This window comes from Mandrillus leucophaeus, unplaced genomic scaffold (genome assembly GCF_000951045.1).
Source record: "Mandrillus leucophaeus isolate KB7577 unplaced genomic scaffold, Mleu.le_1.0 Scaffold157, whole genome shotgun sequence".
NCBI classification, from domain to species: Eukaryota; Metazoa; Chordata; class Mammalia; order Primates; family Cercopithecidae; genus Mandrillus; species Mandrillus leucophaeus.
This window is the reverse complement of record NW_012101554.1, coordinates 5,084,101-5,105,017: the sequence shown is the minus strand read 5'-3', so window position 1 is coordinate 5,105,017 and position 20,917 is coordinate 5,084,101. Positions and strand designations below refer to the sequence as shown.

The window sequence follows — 20,917 nt, the reverse complement described above, 5'->3', positions numbered from 1 at the left end:
TGACGAGTGGGAAGAAACAGAATAGGAAAGTGGCCCGACACGGGGATTCTAAGCAGGTCAAAGTTATGTTGCTTCATAGGATGGGAAGAGAAAAACAAAAATTTGATTTGTTGTTTAAGCGATAGGGTTATGGGGATATTTTTCCTTTTTAAAATTTATTTTAATATATTTGTATGGTTTTTTTTTCTCTTTTTTTCAATGGAGTCTCACTCTGTCACCCTGGATGGAGTGCAGTGGTGCGATCTCGGCTCACTGCAACCTCCACCTCCTGGGTTCAAGCTATTCTTCTGCCTCAGCCTCCCAGGTAGCTGGGATTACAGGCATCTGCCACCATGCCTGGCTAATTTTTGTAGTTTTAGTAAAGACGGGGCTTCACCATGTTGGCCAGGCTGGTCTTGAACTCTTGGCCTCAGGTGACCCATCCTCCTCAGCCTCCCAAAGTGCTAGGATTACAGGCGTGAGCCACCACCCCTGGCCTGTATTAATTTTTTATATTTTATATTAGTATTTTTAGATTAACACATTTATATTAATGTATTAATAGATATTTTTATATATTGATTATTTTCCGTGCAATCCTATGAATATAGTTTCCATGCAATTACAAAAAGGAACAGCTGGGCCTATGGGGCAGGAGGTGGCAGGGAGGCAGGAACCATATGGGAACGTAGAAGAGACGCTCTTGGAGTTCTTCACCTGGCACCCTTTGCCAGGCTTTCAGGTTTTGGTGGAACTCGCATTGCTGGGTTCAAAACAAGCCCTCCTCACCTGAGAATGTGTCTCTTTCTGCCCTTGCCCATGTCTCTGCCGAAGCGGGGTCCATAAAATCCCTCATCAGGCGGCGTGAGATGTGCTTGTTCCCAGTGTGCACGGTGGGCCAGCTCCCCACTCCCAGAGTGATTTCACTCAAGGCGCTGATTTCTCACCACAGATACCTTTCTCTCTGTTTTTTATTCTCAGTGGGTTCAGCGTGAGCACAGCAGGAAGGATGCACATATTTAAGCCTGTGTCTGTCCAGGCCATGTGGTAAGTGTGGTTTTAGGGATTTTTTAACTCCCTAGAAATATTTTCTTAGCCGACAGCATGAGTAGAAAAACCCCTTCTACCAAGAAGCTCGTTATATATGTGCATGTTGAAGGGGGCACAAAATATATGTAACATAAAGTTTATCATTTTCACCATATTTAAAGGCACAATTTTCAGTGGCATTAAGTATATTCACAATGTTTGGGGCGTTGGGTTTCTTGTGTTTTTTTTTTGAGACAGGGTCTTGCTCTGTCTGTCTCCCAGGCTGGGGTGTGGTGGTGTGATCATGGTTCACTGCAGCCTTGACCTCCCAGGCTCAGGTTATCTTCCCGCCTCAGCCTCCCAAGTAGCTGGGACTACAGTCATGCACCACCATACCCAGCTAACTTTTGTATTTTTTTTTTAAGAGATGGGGTCACACTATGTTGCCCAGGCTTGTCTCAAACTCCTGGCCTCAAACAGTCCTCCCACCTCTGCCTCCCAGAGTGCTGGGATTCCAGGCTGAGCCACCGCACCTGGCCTCAGCCTATATTTTTGTAAAAAGAAGCAAAATGGGCTGGGCATGGTGGCTTATGACTGTAATCCCAGCACTTTGGAAGGCCACAGTGGGCGGATCACCTGAGGTCAGGAGTTTTGAGACCAGCCTGGCCAACATGGCAAAACCCTGTCTCTACTAAAAATACAAAAAATGGCCAGGTGTGATGGTGCACACCTGTAGTCCCAGCTACTCAGGAGGCTGAGGCAGGAGAATTACTTGAACCCAGGACATGGAGGTTGCCATGAGCCGAGATCACGCCCCTGCACTCCAGCCTGGGCGACGGAGTCAGACTCTGTCTCAAAAAAAAAGAAGTAGTAGTAGTAAAAGAGGGTGACTAAATAAAACATAGATTCTTAATATTGTTTCCCAGTCTGCCTCCCCAAACCTTTTCAGTTAGTTTTTGTATTAAAATGACTTTCTAGAACTTGTTTCCTTAAGAAATGTAAGCATCTAAGCTATTAGAACGTTGATGGGGGGATGGGTGGAAATGTAATTATTTAGAATGCAGGCAGATGTCTCTGTTGCATATTAAAGACTTTTTCTTCCAGCTGCTAAGCTTAATTGTGGGTCTTATGTTCAATATGGGTCATATGAACATCTGTTCAGGGTTACCACAGCTTCAGGAGCAGTTCTTAATTCTCTGGAGTTAATTGACGGGTTGTGAAGTAGCCCATGAACCACCTGATTGGAAAAGTTATGAAGCAGTTTGTTGTTTGTTTCTGCCCCTCTTTGGAAATGATGTGGGGTGTTCTGGCCACTCTTAGATTCAATCAGTGAATATGTCCCAGGGATTAGCTCTGTGCCCTGGCGGGCTGAATGTTTCAGGCTGTGTGCATTCCCCAGCGCCCGTACGTGTAAGTGCGACTCCAAGAGTGAGCCCTTTACAAACCGCCCTTCTCAGCCGGGCATCATGGCTCAAGCCTGTAATCCCAGCGCTTTGGGAGGCCGAGGCGGGCGGACCACTTGAGGCTGGGAGTTCGAGACCAGCCTGGCCAACATTGTGAGACCCCATCTCTCCTAAAAATACAAAAATTAGCTGGGCATGGTGGTGGGCGCCTGTGGTCCCAGCTACCCCGGAGGCTGAGGCAGGAGAATTGCTTGAACCTGGGAGGCGGAGATTGCATTGAGCTGAGAACACGCCACTGCACTCTAGCCTGGGTGACAGAGCGAGACTCTGTCTCAAAAAGAAATAATCAACCAATCAATCATTGCCCTTCCATTCCCATATTTGAACCCCTTTGTCAGAGGAGAAAACCCCACATCTCTTGTGCCTTCCCAGGCCTGACCCAGCCTTCTCCTCTCCCCAGGTCTGCCCTGCAGGTGCTTCACAAGGCCTGTGAAGTGGCCCGGAGGCACAACTACTTCCCTGGGGGCGTAGCTCTCATCTGGGCCACCTACTATGAGAGCTGCATCAGCTCCGAGCAGAGCTGCATCAACGAGTGGAACGCCATGCAGGACCTGGAGTCCACGCGGCCCGACTCCCCCGCGCTGTTTGTGGACAAGTAAGTGCAGCACCGCCGGTGTGAGCGCACCCGAGCCCACAGGCACCTGCCTCTCCCCCACCTGCGCTGTGCCCGATCCTGAACCTACACTGGGCCACACCTCCCCTGGAGTCCCCTGAGTGAGAGCCCCAGTTTTCTCAGAACTAGCGTTTAAAGCGGGGGTCTATGACACAGGCCCCTGTCCCGTGCAAAAAAAAAAAAAAAACTGATGAATTTGGTGAATGCATTTCTGGGGATGGGGTCCATAACTCCCATCAGACTCTCAAAGGAATGTGTGGCCCTTTGTGTTCCCAACTCCTTGCAGTACTCTGTGGTCTGGCCTTTTCTCTTCAGATTACCAGAGACTTAATTCCCAGAGCCTCCCGCTCTGCTCTGAGGAAAATAAGGAATGTGTCCTCTGCTTCCTTGGATCCAAAAACACCACAGCTGAGGGCAGCCTGCCTTTGCAGCAGCCGTGGTGAACCACATGACCTGTGTCCTGTGACCTATGACAGCACTGACGTGGAGGGGCCATAACTCCCTGAAGTCTAGTTAGGGAGTATGCTGGTCGCCCCTCCCCGCAGGGTCAGGACCCTGCTCCCACAGTGTGGTGTTCCTCCAGGACACTGCATTTTGGGAGTACTATGGATAAACCGCAGCGTGTTCAGAGGGCAGAGACCTGAAGGGTGGGAAGCCACATTAGAAGAGGGCCTTGAAATCATGGAGGAAGGATAGTTGCCTTTGAATATTTGAAGATTCCTTATGGGGAAGAAGGATTATCCTGGTCTGTGTACCCGCTAAGGTTAAAACCAGAGCAGGGAAATACCCAGATTTTGATTCCGAGGAAGAAGGGGATAGTGGGAGCTGCTGCAGCTGGACCGGGCTGCCTCGAGACAGTGAGGTCCTCTTGCCCGATGTGTTTGAGCAGAGACTCAAGGGCCCAGGGCCCTAGGGATATTGCGCTGGGCGTCCCGGCATCTTGCCCTAAGAGCGTCTGAGCAAGGAGTGAGTTTCCACACTGTCCTCTTCCCCCCTTGACCTGCTCCCTGTTCTGTTGACTCCCGTGAGAATTCTAGAGCTGCAGTGGGTTTTCTGTGCACCTCTCCCTACTGCCTGAGAACGTGCACACCACGAAGTGTGCTCTCCTTGCCAAGCCGCGTTCTGTTTAGACCCAGGAGCATCTGGCATTCCTGTAACCTCTGACCTCAAGCCTTCTACAACTCCTTGCTCTCCTAAACGTCGTTTTTTTTCCAGGCCCACTGAAGGGGAAAGGACCGAGCGCCTCATCAAAGCCAAGCTCCGAAGCATCATGATGAGCCAGGATCTAGAAAATGTGACTTCCAAAGAGGTAAGACAACTCCTCCCTTTATTGCAGGTCAGAGGTCACGCAGCCTTCATGTGTCCTGCTCCCAAAAGTGCAGCAAAAGCAGGCCCAACACCTGGTTGTCTTTACCTGTCCCCGTGTTAGCCCCTGGAGGCTTTTTTCCTGCCTTGTTCTACAATCGCAGCAGGCCTTGGAGTCAGACTCCAGTTTGATTCCAGATCTGCTGCTTATCAGCTATGAGACATTGAGCAAATTTCTTGGCCTTTGTGAGCCTCACCTATATGACCTTTGGGGAGAATTCCCTGAGATCCGCAGACTGCACCGAGAAGCATTAACCTGTTTTAATAACACCTCCTTGTTATCTCTTCTGCTCCCTATTACCTTGGGGTTTGGGGTTTTTTTTTTTTTTTTTTTGAGACGGAGTCTCGCTCTGCCGCCCAGGCTGGAGTGCAGTGGCCGGATCTCAGCTCACTGCAAGCTCCGCCTCCCGGGTTCACGCCATTCTCCTGCCTCAGCCTCCCGAGTAGCTGGGAGTACAGGCGCCCGCCACCTCGCCTGGCTAGTTTTTTGTACTTTTTAGTAGAGACGGGGTGTCACTGTGTTAGCCAGGATGGTCTCGATCTCCTGACCTCGTGATCCGCCCGTCTTGGCCTCCCAAAGTGCTGGGATTACAGGCTTGAGCCACCGCACCCGGCCTACCTTGGGTTTTATGGAGGAGACAGCAGACTTGTTTTTCCACAGGATGACAGCTGACCTGCAAGTATCAAATTCTAGAATAATTTCTCTCTCCCTTTTTACCTTTTCATGTTTTTTCCTGGATCACTTTTTTTTCCATTGCTTTTTATTCAAAGCATGCAATGAATTATAGTAAGAGATTAAACTGGGTGGATCTAAGAGGTTAAAATTGACATTTTAAAAGTTCATATATAATCTCTTTTTTTCTTTTTTCTTTTTTTTTTTTTAAGAGACTTGGTCTTCCTGTGTTGACCAGGCTGGTCTTGAACTCCTGGCCTCCAGGCGGTCCTCCCACCAAGGCCTCCCAAAGTGCTGGGATTACAGGCGTGAGCCACTCCATCCAGCCCTGTCTTTTAATTAATACATTTTTTAAAAATCATATTGTGATATCTTTCCAAGAAAGATAGAACTGATTTTAGATTATTTGATGTATTTGACATTTAATTATAAAAGTAAAGGCACTTTAAACTTGGTAGAAGAGATCTCATGGAAATCAAATTCCTTATTTGAAATAATAAACTTAACCCAGTTGAGTTTACTTCTAAGCTGAGTAACCTGCATTCCTGCCACCCACGCACGTATGTTGCGTGTGTCTAAATGTATTACCCTGAAAGAGAAAAAAACTACCATTTTTGGAAATAGCCACAGTTTGTATTGTAACTTTAATTCTTTTGAGGCGGACAGTTGTTTTCTTTAACAAATCACTTTTCCTAATATTTTCTACTCCACAGATCCGTAATGAATTAGAGAAACAGATGAATTGTAACTTGAAGGAATTCAAGGAATTCATAGACAACGAGATGCTACTTATCTTGGGACAGATGGACAAGCCCTCCCTTATCTTTGATCATCTTTATCTCGTAAGAGGCATGGCCCTGGCAGTATCTGGTTTAGGGGACATAAATCACACCCTGGTTGTTTGGAGTTTGCAGCAAGTCCAGGAGAAAAAGCAGGCAAAAAACTTAAGTTGCCGGAGCCTCCATCCTGGCTGGCAGGAGCGCCCCTCTTTGGCGCCTTCTCCGGCCTGCAGCCTGCTGATGTGCGCTTGAGCCAGCTGTTTGAGGCGTGGCTCCCGGCTGAGCTGCGGGGAGTTGTTTGGGGGCTCTTTGGCCTAGTCAGCTGGCATGTGTTTCAGACTCCCTCAAACCCTTTGTCTTCTTCGGTCACTAACACATAGGCCCCATCCGTTACTTCCAAGTGGTTTGTGGGCTAAAAAAGCCCCAGTTACTAAAGGAAGCATCCTCACCAAACCCCAGAATTATGCCTAGGCATCCTGAGACGTGAGACATGAGAAACAACAGGGAGGAGAGATCACACGGCTGACACGGAGCTCCCGCCGAGCTTGTCCAGACAGCTTTTCCATGCCCGGCTCCAGGGCCGCTGGAAGCCTTCACCCTGGTCCTGTAGCTCTGGGTGGGTTGTACTGATTTCTGTGCACCTCCGCGGCTAGCTCAGATTATCTTAATGCTGTAAATCTCCATAGAAGGCAACTGGCAGGTTTTCAAAGTCAGAGAGGCTATAGAGGAAGGCACGTTACTAAAATTAGAGAGGCCTGGTGGTGTAATGAAGATCAAGGCCCACCAGGGCCCGGGTTCCCACTCCTCAGCCTCAACAGCTATATGGCTTGGAAGAAGTCACTTTCCCTCTTTTTTTTCTTCATCCTATACCCCAAGGGATGACTATGAGGATTAAATAAAATACAAACTGGGCACAGAGGCTTATGCCTGTAGTCCCAGCTGCTCAGGAGGCTGAGGCGGGAGGATAGCTTTAGCCTAGGAGTTCAATGCCAGCCTGGGCAACACAGTGAGACCTTGTCTCTAAAAACTAGGTTTTTTTAATAAAATAAAACAAAAAATACATATTTAAAGCACCGAGTGCAGTTTCTGTAGGTGCTTATAAATGGTAACCATTGTTAGAGGAGAAAGCGCTTCCTGGGAAAGCTAAGGAAGTAAATTTAGTGCTAGTAAATTTTAGTAAATTTTGTTTTCTGTAGGAAGTAATTAAGTTATGTGTATGTCATGATATCTATGTAGATATATAGATATGTGTATTTTTAATATATTTCTGTGTACAAATCTATATAGATTTCATAGTTATTGATTAAGATGTATGTACATGTGTGGATTTGAAAGCCGTGGGCAGTTGTGGGCACTGATCTCTCTGGAAGTCTCTTGATTTCCCTGGTCAGAAGGGAACAGAAGGCACCTCTGTCCTGTCTTTCTCCACTAGGTGGCAGTCACAGCAAGAGGATGCTCACAGCTTCAGTGGCGCTCGCGTTATTTTTTTGGTGTGGTTCGGTGCTTTATGTCACTTTTTCCATGAGAGATACTAAAGGAATTTTTATGTTTGGGCCTCACCCTCAAATATGAAAATTCAACTAGTGTCGCACATTGCCAGCTTGCTTAGGGCCCTGCCACCCCTGGTCCTGAGGGGTCTGCCCTCTTGGGAACTTGGGAAAGGAAGTTGCAAGGAAGACAAAGGTGGATTCTTTTGCTCTTTATGACACTATGTTGTTCGCATTTCCTAAGAGGAAAGTGATCATTTTTTCTTATCTTTTTTTTTTTTCCGCCGTTCCATGTCCTTTGAATGCTTGGGAATGGAAGGTTTTTCAACAATACTAATGATGAAAAGTACAAAAATTTAGTACTTTTAAAAGTACTAAATTAAAACATGTTGCAGAAAGTCTGCAAATAGAAATAAATCTAAAGAAGAAAAAAGCATTCCCAATCTCACAAATCTAGAAGTAGTCCCTGTTAACATTTTGGCATATTTATTTTCCCATCTTCGGTTTTTTGGGGGGTTTTTTAAATGCATATGTAGCTTCTTTAAAAAGAAACAGAGAAGGAAAGGATCATACTGTTTATGTTTATATAGTCCAGTATCATCCTCTCTTTTTCAATTTTTTTTCCTTACATGGTATTTGCCTGTGTCATTAAATATTCTGCAAAATTTATTTGTTTTAAAGACTCCATCATGAAGATCCAGCCTCATTTATTTTACTCATTTTTTCCCATTGGACGTTTGGGTGGTTTCCACTGGTTTATTACAAATAATTATAAATATCCGCCTACCTAAATCACTGTGTGAATTCTGATTATTTCCTCAGGATAGCTTTTTGTAAGTGGAATTATTGGGTCAGAGGGTGGGAACTTTTTCAGTATTGCCAAAATACTTCCCAGAAGGTAGAACGGTTCCTGCTTTAATTAGTGGCTTGTGAACATGCCCTTCCCTGGGTGGGAGGTCGCAGGTCATCGCTTCTGCTTACAGGACCCCACTGGACTCTTAGGAAAGGAAGTTGGGAGACGGAGAGCAGGTTTTCTTGGACTTGGTGTTTCCCTAAGGCCAAGGGGCCAGTGAGGACCGGGACCCTTCCCTCCCTCTGTCCCTCCCTCCCTTTCTCCCTTCCTCCCATGCTGTGAGTACTCACTCAGGAACCTCCTTGAATATCAGCCGCTGGTTCTCTCTGTTCTCTGAGGCCAAGGGGCCATGAAGTAAGACCTCACTGCCAGAGCTAGGGCAAACCGTGCATCCCCTGAGCAGCTCTGAGGCTGACATGTGACACTCACAGGAGCTTGTGTGATCTGTCTCCCAGGGCTCTGAATGGAATGCATCCAATCTGGAGGAACTGCAGGGCTCAGGGTGAGTCTCCTCCCCTTGTCTTTCCCTGTCCTTCCAGGCAGCTTAGAAACCCTCCACTCTGCCATGGAGGGGCAGACCTTGGGGCTGCCTGCCTGTAACTGCCTGCACCCTGGTCTCTGAAGTGGCTGCCAGGGGTTGATGTGCATAGCTAAACAGATGTGCTTCCAAACACCACGCCCTGAATAATTCATGGAGTTTAGATTGTGCTGAAGTCTCTCATGATTGTGTGGGTTGAGGAAAACTTAAAATTACACTCTTAATTGCTGTAGGACTGCCTGGATATTGATTAGGCCCTGTGCTGCCTCCCCCCTGGCCTCCCTGCCCCGCACAGTTGCTGCAAACCCTAGTGTGGATGCAGAGGTCTGCTGGCTGTTTCGTTAGTCAGCAGCTCTGATCCCTGGGCCTCTCTGGGCTCTATCTGAGCTTATGCTTTGGGGCCTGGTGGGAATCTTGCAACTTCACGCTCAGTGTTGGCCAGAAGCACATTCCTGTCGTAGTCTGACAAACACTCAGCAAGGAGGAAAAATGTTTCAATCTAGACCTTCAAGAACAGATGTCTGGACTTTTTTTTTTTAAACACAGTCACAAAATCACCGTTCTGTGGGCCTGACATAATGACATTCTAGAATTACCACATTTAAAAATCAAGACTAAACAAACCTTAAAATACATCTTTAGAACTACCGGTTAAGATGCATTATTTCAACAGAAAGTACTCTTAAAACGTAAGGCCATACCCTTTTGTGCTTTCGTCTTGCTGGGAATAAATTAATGATTTTCGTAGGTATTTTTTTAAGCATGTCTAAATATTATGAAACCTATTTGAGATGTTTTCTAACTCCTGACATTATTTTCTCCCAGAAGTAAAAGTATTGATTAAGTTTAGATAACTACAGAACCTGGGTTAGCAGACCCTGTCAAATACTTAATTATCTGTCTTGCCTTTTTTCAAAAAAAGATTTAAGGCAATTCCCAAGGATATAGGTAATGGATGGATATAGTCTGCTTTTTAGCTCTTTAAGAGTGAAGACACTGGGATTTTTTTTTAAGCCTCTGTATATTCATAATAGTTATGAATAGTTATAAATTTAAGTAATACATATATTTAATTTTCCAGAATGCTTTAAACTGAGCTTTCTTTTTATAAGGTCTTTAAAATAATTTGGTTTCTTAGTATAAATATAACAACATTCTCACCATCGAGAGGGCATTTAGAAAATACAAAAAAACGTAGCTATTAAGGAAAAACCAAAGTCCCACCACGAACATATGACCCTTGGTTAATGCGTGTTTCCTTTTCTTTTCTCTGCCAGTTTTTTATTACCTTGCTTTTCGTTGTTTCTCATTCTGATTCTCCAAATATGTTTCTTATTTTTTTCTCATTGCAGGGTTGATTACATTTTAAATGTTACCAGAGAAATAGATAATTTTTTTCCTGGCTTATTTGCATATCATAACATCCGAGTCTACGACGAAGAGACCACAGACCTCCTTGCCCACTGGAACGAAGCGTATCATTTTATAAACAAAGCGAAGTAAGTGGGCAGAGAGGCGGGGCTGAGGATGAAACGGACCTGCGGAGGCTGGGAGAGTGGGAACAAATGGGACTGCAGACGCAGGAGTTGGCTGGTGGGAGGGGGGAACTAACAGGACTCCAGACACAGGAGTCGGCTGGTGGGAGGGGACTTGATGTGGGATGGACCTCTGCTTTTATTAGTCGCAGGACGCCAAGCACCAAAGGAGAAAGGTGGTTGCTTCTCTCCAGGTAGAGTCCCTATTGAGCTTAGGCTCTCCCACCTGTCTTTGATTGTGACACTTGACCCCAGTTGTCATCATCAGCTCTGATTCCAGCCAAGCCCCAGATACCAAATGGACACTCAGGGACCCCACCCCTAGGAAGTAACTGAGCCAAAGGCGGGCTAGAGGACAACATGCATAGATGCAGCTTAGAGCTGCTTTGGGACTGTCTCCCTAAGAATATGGCCCATCTTCCCTCCCTGAGTTACTGTCACATGGAACAGGACAGCACATCGGAGGTCATGGCCAGCCCCACTGCCCCTGAGCCCGTCACTGGTTTCACCTATCTCTGATGCTCATTTTATTCCCCTGCGAAACAGCTCTGCCTTACTGAAGTCAAGAACAGAAAAAGAGAACCCTTTGAGATGCTGTCCAGACAATCACCCTCTTCTGCTTTGTCTCCCTCTGGGTCAAAGCCACATGATGTGTCCTTAACCAAATCTTAGTTCCCTTGTATTCCCAGGAGACATATTCAAGACTCCCTTGACGGAGACTTCAGACCAGCAGTTAGGAGGAAAAAAACCCACTGAGATCTGCAGGAGAATTTCAAGCTTGGGGTATAGGAAACCAGAGCCGGCTCCCACCTGCTGGGTCTGCCTTCTGTACAAATAAAGTTTCGCAGGTGCTGCCCTTACCGGCCTGGCGCTCCCTCCCAATCTTGAGCAAGTGATACTTAAAGAAACACTGTCCCCCGGGCCATATCTGGTAAATCAGCCAGGCCTGGGCCGGCACTGCCTCCTTACAAATAACGGGCCAGCCCCGTCTCCCACTCCTGGCTTTCCTCTGCGGCTGCCCTCACTCCTGCTCCCTGGCCCTCCTCTCTGAAGAGCATCTCGCTCTTCCCAGGGCCTTGCAGCTTTCAGTTTGCTGACCCCATTTTTCTGCAGTAACTCATTCACTGTCTCCATCTGCTGTAGCAGCTGAGGAGCTCTTGCAAAAATCCTGTTAGCTGCCCACTCTCATCCCAGGGTCCCCTTGCCCATCCCAGCCATGTGAGAAGATTCTCACTTGGTCCTTGAAGGCAGCCAAATGTTGAAGCTCTCCCTGCAAACAAAACATGGCCAGGCCAGAACAGATTTCTTTTGATATCCCATTGTGTGCTAATTGATTCTGCAGTGGTGGTATTTCCTTTAGAGGGTGTGTGGACATCTGCTCCGTAAACATTAAGATGTAGGAGGATTTCAGCGGTAGATAACTACAGGGTTTAAAAAAATGATTCAGGTAAAACCTGAGAAAATGAAGTCGTTGGAGCTTTTTAACTCGTTCTCCACTGCTTCTCCCCCATCCCTCCTCCCTAACTGCTTCCACCCCTGCAGGAGGAACCATTCCAAGTGCCTGGTGCATTGCAAAATGGGCGTGAGTCGCTCAGCTTCCACAGTCATAGCCTATGCAATGAAGGAATTCGGCTGGCCTCTGGAAAAAGCATATAACTACGTGAAGCAGAAGCGCAGCATCACGCGTCCCAACGCAGGCTTTATGAGGCAGCTGTCTGAGTATGAAGGCATCTTGGACGCAAGGTAGGTGCCTGCCTGGAGAGAAGGGTTGGCAGGCGGAGCTGGAGCGGCCGTGTGGCCAAGCCAGCCAGGCCTCTGTCGGCAGCAGAGCGTGCTCCCATTCGGCCCGGCAGCCGCTTCCGCAGCCAAAATCCTGCCTCTCAGGGGGAGCCAGTTTGAGAAAAACAACTATTGTTTGGGCTTTGATGAGTGGTTTCCAGGAGGGATCTGTTTTGATTTTCTTGGCACACACATAAAGCTGGTTTTGCTGCCGGAGGGAACGGTGCCTAGGTTCTAAGCCAAGGCCTGGCCTCATGTGTGTGGCGTAGGCACGTGCGCATCCCGCTTCCTGGGCATCTGCTTTGTGCCAAGCCCTGTGCACCGGCTTTGCTGCAGGAAAAGCCAAGGACTTGGAGAGGCACAGCAACCAGGTTCCACCACTGATGAGCAGGGCAAGTCAGGGCAAGTTCATCAGTCTTCCCGAGCCTCAGTTCCCTCTTCTGAGTTAAGAATTAATGCCCACCTTAGCCGGGCCTGGTGACAGGCACTCGCAGTCCGAGCTGCCAGGAAACTGAGATGGGAGGATTGCTTGAGCCCAAGAGTTCGAGGCTGCAGCGAACTGTGATCGTGCTACTGCACTCCACCCTGCATGACAGAGCGAGACCCCATCTCTTAAACAAAAATGCTTCTTAAAACACTGAGTCAGGGGTGGTGGCTCACGCCTGTAATCCCAGCACTTTGGGAGGCCAAGGCAGGTGGATCGCCTGAGCTCAGGAGTTCAAGACCAGCCGATGCAGTATATATTCTTGACCCCTTTGTGGGACTTCTTACAGGGGTGCCTCATTTACTCAGCCCGCCCCACTCAACCCCTCATGGGAGGGACCGTACGAGCGAACTAGTGCAAGAACTGGAGTGAGTGAGTGAGTGGAGGAACTGGCCTCTTTGGCACTGGCAAGGGTGAACTCTGTGCAGGCCCCACAGCAGCGTCCGGGTGTGAGTGCCTGTGACCCCAAGGTCTCAGAGTGTGGTATAATATCCTTTCGCTCCGCCGTCCGCAGATAGCAGTGTGTTACCAGCTCAGTGGGCCCTTTGCTGCATCGTGTGAGGCAGCTGCCTTCTGCCAGCAAGGGCAAAGGGCCAGTGTGACAGCATTTTTGAGTACTCACACCTGGTGTGTCCTGAATTCTTGTCTGGTGCCCAAGAGGAACGAGGTCACATGGGCGAACTGAAGAATGGTGAATGTGGAGAATTGTATTGAGTGATGAAAGCAGCCCTCAGCAGAGAGGGGAGCCGGAAAAGGGATGGGAAGGGAAGGTTGCTCTCCCCTGAGGTCAAGCCACCTCTCTGCCTCATCCAGCCTCCATCTTCTGAAATCAAGCTGCCTCTCTCCGACGTCCAGGCACTTCTTCCTGATGTCCAGCTGCTGCTTCTCTCTGCCAGTTGAGTCTGTGGTCTTTATAGGCACAGGATGGGGGCAGAGTGGGCTCTAGGTAGTTTTGGAAAAGGCAACATTCAATTGGTAAAAAGACATTATTCAGAAGGAGCCAGTCGGGAAAGAGCAGGCACACCGGGATGAGTGTTCTTACTCTGGGACACAGGTTTCAGGCTTTTCGGCTTGAAGGTGGGGTTTTGCCAGGGACCCGCCCCTGTCTGCCTAGAATTTCTCTGCCTCCTATTGCTGTCATTGGCAACATGCTGAGTCCCTGTCTCTACCAAAAGTACAAAAAGAAATAGCCAGGTGTGGTGGCGTGCACCAGTGGTCCTAGCTGCTTGGGATGCTGAGGTAAGAGGATTGCTTGAGCCCAGGGGGCAGAGCTTGCAGTGAGCCGAGATTGTGCCATTGCACTCCAGCCTGGGTGACAGAACCAGACCCTGTCTGAAAAAGAAAACAAAACAAAACAAAAAACAATGAATGCTCACCTTAATGTGGGTGTTAATGGTACAGGTGCTGTGGAAAACACTATGGTTGTTCTTCAGAAAATTAGGGGCCAGGCACGGTGGCTCACACCTGTAATCCCAGCACTTTGGGAGGCCCAGGCAGGTGGATCACCTGAGTTCGGGAGTTCAAGACCAGCCTGACCAACAGGGAGAAACCCCATCTCTTCTAAAAATACAAAATTAACTGGGTATGGTGGCGCGCACCTGTAATCCCAGCTACTCAGGAGGCTGAGGCAGAAGAATCGCTTTGAACCCGGGAGGCAGAGGTTGCAGTGAGCCCCGCGCCTGTTGCATTCCAGCCTGGGCAACAAGAGTGAAACTTTGTCTAAGGAAAAAAAAAAAAAGGAATAGAATTATTATATCATCCAGCAATTTCACTTGTGGAAATATATCCAAAACAATTGAAAGCAGTGTCTCGGAGATATTTGTACATTAGTGCTTATAGCAACATTATCCACAATAGCCAAAAAGCGGAAGCAAGCCAAGTGTTCATTGATGGATGATGAACAAACAAAATGTGACATATTCATACAGTGGGGCATTACACAGCCTTAAGAAGGAAGGAAAGTCTGACAGGCTACAACAGGCATGAGCCTTCATGACATTGTGCTAAGTGAAATAAGCCAATCACAAAAAGAGAACTACTGTATGTTTCCATGCATATGAGCTACTTAGTCAAAGTCATAGAGACAGAGGGTAGAATGGTGGTTGTCAGGGAGGAAGAAGGGAATGAGGAGTTATTATTCGTTGGGTACTGAATTTCAGCTTTGCCAGAGACAGAGTGTTCTGGAGACTGTAGTCTGGAGGCTGCCTGGATGGTGGTGATGGTTGCACAACATTATGAATGTATTTAATGTACACTTAAAAGTGGTCAAGATGAGGCCGGGTGTGGTGGGTCATGCCTGTACTCCCAGCACTTTGAGAGGCTGAGGCGGGTGGATCACTTGAGGTCAGGAATTCAAGACCAGTCTGGCCAACAAGGTTAAACCCCATCTCTACTAAAAATACAAAAATTAGCTGGGTGTGGTGGCATGCACCTGTAATCCCAGCTACTTGGAAGGCTGAGGCGGGAGAATGGCTTGAACCTGGGAGGCCAGGAGTTCAAGACCCCAGTGAGCCGTGATCGCATCAGTGCACTCCAGCCTGAGCAACAGAGTGAGGCCTTTTCTCAAAAATAAATACATAAATAAAAATTTTAAAAATATATAAATAAAAAGTGGTCAGGATGGCAAATTTTGTTTCATTTATTTATTTTTTTGAGACAGGGTCTCACTCGGTCACCCAGGCTGGAGTGCAGGGTATGATCATGACACCTCAACCTCCCAGGTTCAAATGATTCTCCCACCTCAGCCCCGCAAGCAGCTGGGACTACAGGTGCGCACAATAGCCGGCTAGTTTTTTGCATATTTTCTGTAAAGACAAGGTTTTACTATGTTGCCCAGGCTGGTCTCAAACTCCTGGGCTCAATCAATCCTTCCACCTTGGCCTTCCAAAGTGCTGGGCCACCACACGTGGCCCACATTTTATGTTATATGTATTTTAGCCATAAAAAAAAATTTGAGGGTCAGTCGCTGTAATCCCAGCACTTTGGGAGGCCAGTGCAGGCGAATCACCTGAGGTCAGGAGTTTGAGACCAGCCTGGCCAACATAGTGAAACCCCATCTCTTCTAAAAATACAAAAAAAAATTAGCCAGGTGTGGTGGCGCGTGCCTGTAATCTCAGCTACTCAGAAGGCTGAGGCACGAGGATCGCTTGAACCCGGGAGGCAGAGGTTCCAAGATTGTCCCACTGCACCCCAGCCTGGGTGACAGAGTGAGACTTCACCTCAAAAATTGTTTTTAAAGAATACCCACCCAATAGGGCTGCTGTGAAGTTTGCATAAGTGCTGTCTGTCAATCAAGCAAAATGACCCAGGCAAGTCTCAATCATTTCGGGAGGTTTATTGGCCAGTGTTAAGGATGAGCACCCAGGAGACAGGTCTGTGCCTTTCTCCGAAGATAATTTTGAGGGCTTCAAATTTTAAGGGGAAAGGGTGGGATACTGAGAAATACACAATTTTCATGTGAGGCGGGATAGGGGGAAGAGAGTCCCGCATGCCTTCGTCTGGCTCTGTGAATCTGCGTTTTTGCATAACATAGACAATAGGGCAGAGGAGACAATCAGATACGCATTTGTGTCAGGCGGGTAGAGCGATGACTTTGAGTCCTGTCCTCTGTCTTCCTTCCCACCCACCCTCCCACCTGTGAAGACAGTGGTCAATTTACATTGCCATGGTGAATTTTAACAGAAAAGCTTTAGGGTAAAGATCTTGGGGACAGCAAGGAATTTCCTTGTGGGCAAGATATGAGGGAGGTGTGTAGCTTTTCATCTTCGTAGCCATCTTATTTAGGAACCAAAATGGGAGGCAGATTTGTGTGACCCACTTCCCAGCTTGACTTTTCCCTTTGGCTTAGTGAGTTTAGGGTCCCAAGATTTATTTTCCTTTTGCAGTGCTAAACAAGTTTACCTTTACAGATACTTCCAGATCTGGCTTGTGGTAAATAATAAATGTAGCGTATTTTAAAGTCTCTGAACTCCCACCCTAAAAAGTTCTGTACAGGTTATCCCCCTTTTACGAGGATCAGGGCAGGGATAATGAGCTGACACTGAGAGGCTGACCTGTCCCCCATCACACAGCCAGTGGGCAGCAGGAGGGAGAGGTACACCACGGCCCCTTACTCGGCCTGAGTCAGGGTGCTGTGTGCAAAAAGCGCTGCGGTTCTGTTGCCCACACGGGGTGGTGGGGAGGTCCTCACTTTGATTCCAGTACCCCAGGCTCTAAGGTCGGAAGCCCAGAGCCTGGGCGTCACTTTCTCCCGGTTCCCTTTCTAGTCAGTCTGTATGAGAAGCGGACCTCCCTGGGTGATATCAGGCCGGTGTTGGAAGGAAGCCACAGGCGAAGTCCACCAGCTTCTTGGCCAAGTTTGGGAATGCAGGAGTGCCCTGGCAGGGTTAAACAGGGTCCAAAGAACAGCGCCGGCCAACTGTGGACTCCTTCACTGTCAGAAGGGCTGGACAGATCCCCAGGCAAGGCCCAGAGGAGGAGGAGGAGGAGGAAGAGTGAGCATCTCACTGTCCTCTCCCCCAGCCTGCCAGGCACTCAGTGCCCTTTGCAGCCTAAGCTGGGCACTCCAGGCTGGGTTCACAGCAGCTTGGCGGTGTCCTTGAATAGCTGCTGGCTGGAATGTGCACACTGAGCAGAGAGGGTGAATGGCGCTCTCACAGTGTGCTCTTACATTTACCTCTCTCTTTTTAACCCTTGCAAGCCTGTATTGGTATTACTTTAAGGTCCTTAAGGGTGACTTAGTTACCTTATTTCACTGTAAACTTCTTTTTTTATGCCTTACATTTTTATTATAGGGCTTGGTGCAGTGGCTCACACCTGTAATCCCAACACTTTGGGAGGCTGAGGGAGGATCGCTTGAGACCAGGAGTACAAGACCAGCCTGGGTAACACAGCAGGACCCTGTCTCTACAAAAAAAAAAAATTTTTTTTAATTAGCCAAGGATAGTGTCACATGCCTGTAGCCCCAGCTACTTGGGAGGGTGAAGCGGGAGGATCGCTTGAGCCCAGGAGTTTGAGGCTGTAGTGAGCCATAATCACACCACTGCACTCCTGCCTGGGCCACAGAGTGAGACCCTCATCTCAAAAAAAAAAGGATTATAAAAACAATGTCATCATAGTAGAAGAAATTGTTTAAAAACTGACCTACACAAATACTTTGTAGTTTCCCGAGATCTTCCCAAATGTGTTCCAGTGCATTATGCGTGTGTATAGTTGTATGATCGTGTATAGATCTGTACATACTCTGCTTTGATTCTCTTCATATTCCTACAATATAGGTAGGAGAGCGTTGTTATTCTTATTTGACAGAGAAATGAGAGATGGAGTGTAACTGACGTGACGAAGTTCGTAAAATGAGGCAGCACTAAACACAGATACACAGATTGAAGTCTAGACGCCCCCGCGTTCCTTCCCCGTTGTCATCGGGGCAGAAAGTCACATCAGGCTTCCTGTGCGAGCCTGGACAACTTAAGATCCCAGTGTTGTTTCTCATCCTTGTGTTTCTTGGGAACAAATAAATAGAGAGAGGCTTTACCTGAATGAGCCATGGATCGTCCCTGGCGCCCCGACCTTAGGCAGCCCCTCACTGGCTCACCGCACACTCTTCCCAGCACCCCTAGGCACCATCCTCCTCCCCTCACCTTCCTCCATCCTCTCTCCCCGCAGCAAACAGCGGCACAACAAGCTGTGGCGTCAGCAGACAGACAGCAACCTCCAGCAGCCTGTGGATGACCCTGCGGGACCCGGCAACTTCTTGCCAGAGACCCCAGATGGCACCCTGGAAAGCCAGCTGCCCTGCTTGGATGATGCCACCCAGCCTGGCTTAGGGCCCCCCCTCCCCTGCTGTTTCCGGAGACTCTCAGACCCGCTTCTGCCTTCCCCCGAGGATGAAACTGGCAGCTTGGTCCACCTGCAGGATCCGGAGAGGGAGGCTCTGTTGGAGGAAGCTGCTCTACCTGCAGAGGTGCACAGGCCAGCCAGACAGCCCCAGCAGGGGTCCGGACTCTGTGAGAAGGATGTGAAGAAGAAACTAGAGTTTGGGAGTCCCAAAGGCCGGAGTGGCTCCTTGCCGCAGGTGGAGGAGATGGACAGGGAGGAGGGCCTGGGAGCAGGGAGTTGGGGGCGGCTTCCAACCCAACTTGATCAAAACCTGCTCAACTCGGAGAACCTAAACAACAACAACAGCAAGAGGAGCTGTCCCGACGGCACGGAGGTAGGCAGGGCCCGGCCTGCAGGGTGGCACACCTCGTCCCTTCCATCCCACTCTGATTGGCCTACCGCAGCCTCTGTAGCAGGGACTACAGGCACGCGCCACCACACCCAGCTGATTTTTTTCTATTGCCTCTGCTGGGCCCCCAGCTCCCATCTCCAGGGACCTGAGGGTTCTTTCAGACGGTGATTCTGCCTGTGGGTACGTAATGCGTACCTTATATAGCGAATTGGGAATCTCTTAAGAATAATGCATATCTCTGCACGCCATCTTCACCCATATACCTTATCCATACCCTGGGCGGGGCTTCCAGCTCAATTTTTTTGCATATGTAAAATTAGAACATATAATTTATCAGCCAACTTCAGCCTTTATCGATACGTGACTATGCTTTTTCATCTCACGCCTACCCACTTCCCCACACCCTGGACGATTCTGGAGCCAATCCCAGATGTAGATATAGATACCTATATCTAAAAATAAATATATTATAGGTATATACTATATACTATAGATACAGATAGATACATACTGTAGACAAGTTCTCACTCTGTTGCCCATGCTGGAATACAGTGGCATGATCATGGTTCAGTGCAGCCTTCACCTACCAGGCCCAAGTGATCCTCCCACCTCCACCTCCTGAGTAGCTGGGACCACAGGCACATGCTACCACACCCGGTTAATTTTTTCTATTTTTTTGTAGAGATGAGGTCTCACTGTTGCCCAGCCTGACCTCAAGCCATCTGCCCACCTTGGCCTCCCAAAGTGCTGGAATTACAGGTTTGAGTACCACGCTTGGCCTCAGATACATTATTTTATTCATAAATGCCCCAGTATGTTAACATAGCCACAATACCATTGTCACCTTTAAAAAAACTGATAGGGCCAGATGCGGTAGCTCACATCTGTAATCCTAGCACTTTGGGAGGCTAAGGCAAGCGAATCAGGAGGTCAGGAGATTGAGACTATCCTGGCCAACATGGTGAAACCCTGTCTCTACTAAAAATACAAAAATTAGCTGGGTGTGGTGGTGCATGCCTGTGATCCCAGCTACTCAGGAGGCTGAGGCACGAGAGTTGCTTGAATCCAGGAGGCAGAGGTTGCAGTGAGCCAAGATCGTGCCACTGCACTCCAGCCTGGGCGACAGAGTGATACTCCATCTCAAAAAAAGAAAAAAAAGATAGTAATTTCCCTACATTATCAAGTATCCAACCTTCCAATTTAGACTCTAATACTTAACTCCATTAGTCTCTCGGAGTTGCCATTTTTAGTGGATTATCTGCCACAAGGTTTGAGCTTCAACCTGGTGCTTACTGAGAAATTCGTTAATTCCAGCCAAACTTTATCCTCCTTCATGGGGGAGGTGATGCAGGAGCCAAGGCTGGTTCAGGGGAAGGGTGGCCGTGCAGCCTGGTCTCTGCTTCCACCCTTGCCCTGCCGCTGACTTCGTTCCCTCTGGCTTCACCTGCCCGTCTCACAGGACAGCCGTGGTTCTCAAGTTGGGGCACTTGGGGTCCTGACAGATGCATTCAAGTATACAGCCAGTTTATTATTAACAGCATGTTATAATGCAAACAAAACTGGGCAGTTGCATCTGTCGACCTCCATAAAATGTTCCAAATCAAATACTAATTATGGATTTCCCTCACTTCCCTACAAAGCAAATACCCATAAAGACAGATGAGATAAAACCCTGGGCCAGGCATGGTGGCTCACGCCTATAATCCCAGCACTTTGGGAGGCCAAGGTGGGCAGATCATCTGAGGTCATCTGAGGTCAGGAGTTCGAGAGCAGCCTGACCAACATGGTGGAACCCCGTCTCTACTAAAAATACAAAATTAGCTGGACATGGGGGTGCATGCCTGTAATTCCAACTACTCAGGAGGCTGAGACAGGAGAATCGCTTGAACCCGGGAGGCAGAGGTTGCAGTGAGCTGAGATCACACAATTGGCACTCCACCCTTGGCAACAAGAGTGAAACTCCATTTAAAAAAAAAAAAAAAAAAAAAACCCGGAAGCCATGGCGGGGGCTTTAAGCAGGCGGGTGATGAGCCCCCTCTGACTGTGGTCTGTAGGCAGGCTGGTGGGATGAGAGGGGAAGCTGGGAGCCTGGGATCACAGTGGCTCCGAGG

The 20,917-nt window shown here is 48.2% G+C and overlaps 1 protein-coding gene across 2 annotated transcripts in view; it reads left to right on the top strand.

Moving 5' to 3' along the window:
• Positions 1–20,917, top strand: part of SSH1 (slingshot protein phosphatase 1) — a 72,281-nt gene that overhangs the window by 43,743 nt on the left and 7,621 nt on the right. The window contains exons 6-13 of one of the 2 annotated variants that reach the window (XM_011975581.1): positions 961–1,026; positions 2,872–3,066; positions 4,300–4,393; positions 5,836–5,964; positions 8,697–8,743; positions 10,132–10,278; positions 11,857–12,057; positions 18,242–18,788. In XM_011975581.1, coding sequence (XP_011830971.1) covers positions 961–1,026; positions 2,872–3,066; positions 4,300–4,393; positions 5,836–5,964; positions 8,697–8,743; positions 10,132–10,278; positions 11,857–12,057; positions 18,242–18,788 — 1,426 coding nt within the window. Of the gene's footprint in view, positions 1–960; positions 1,027–2,871; positions 3,067–4,299; positions 4,394–5,835; positions 5,965–8,696; positions 8,744–10,131; positions 10,279–11,856; positions 12,058–18,241; positions 19,148–20,917 lie in introns of those variants that run through there. The other variant, XM_011975582.1, reaches the window with a different exon arrangement.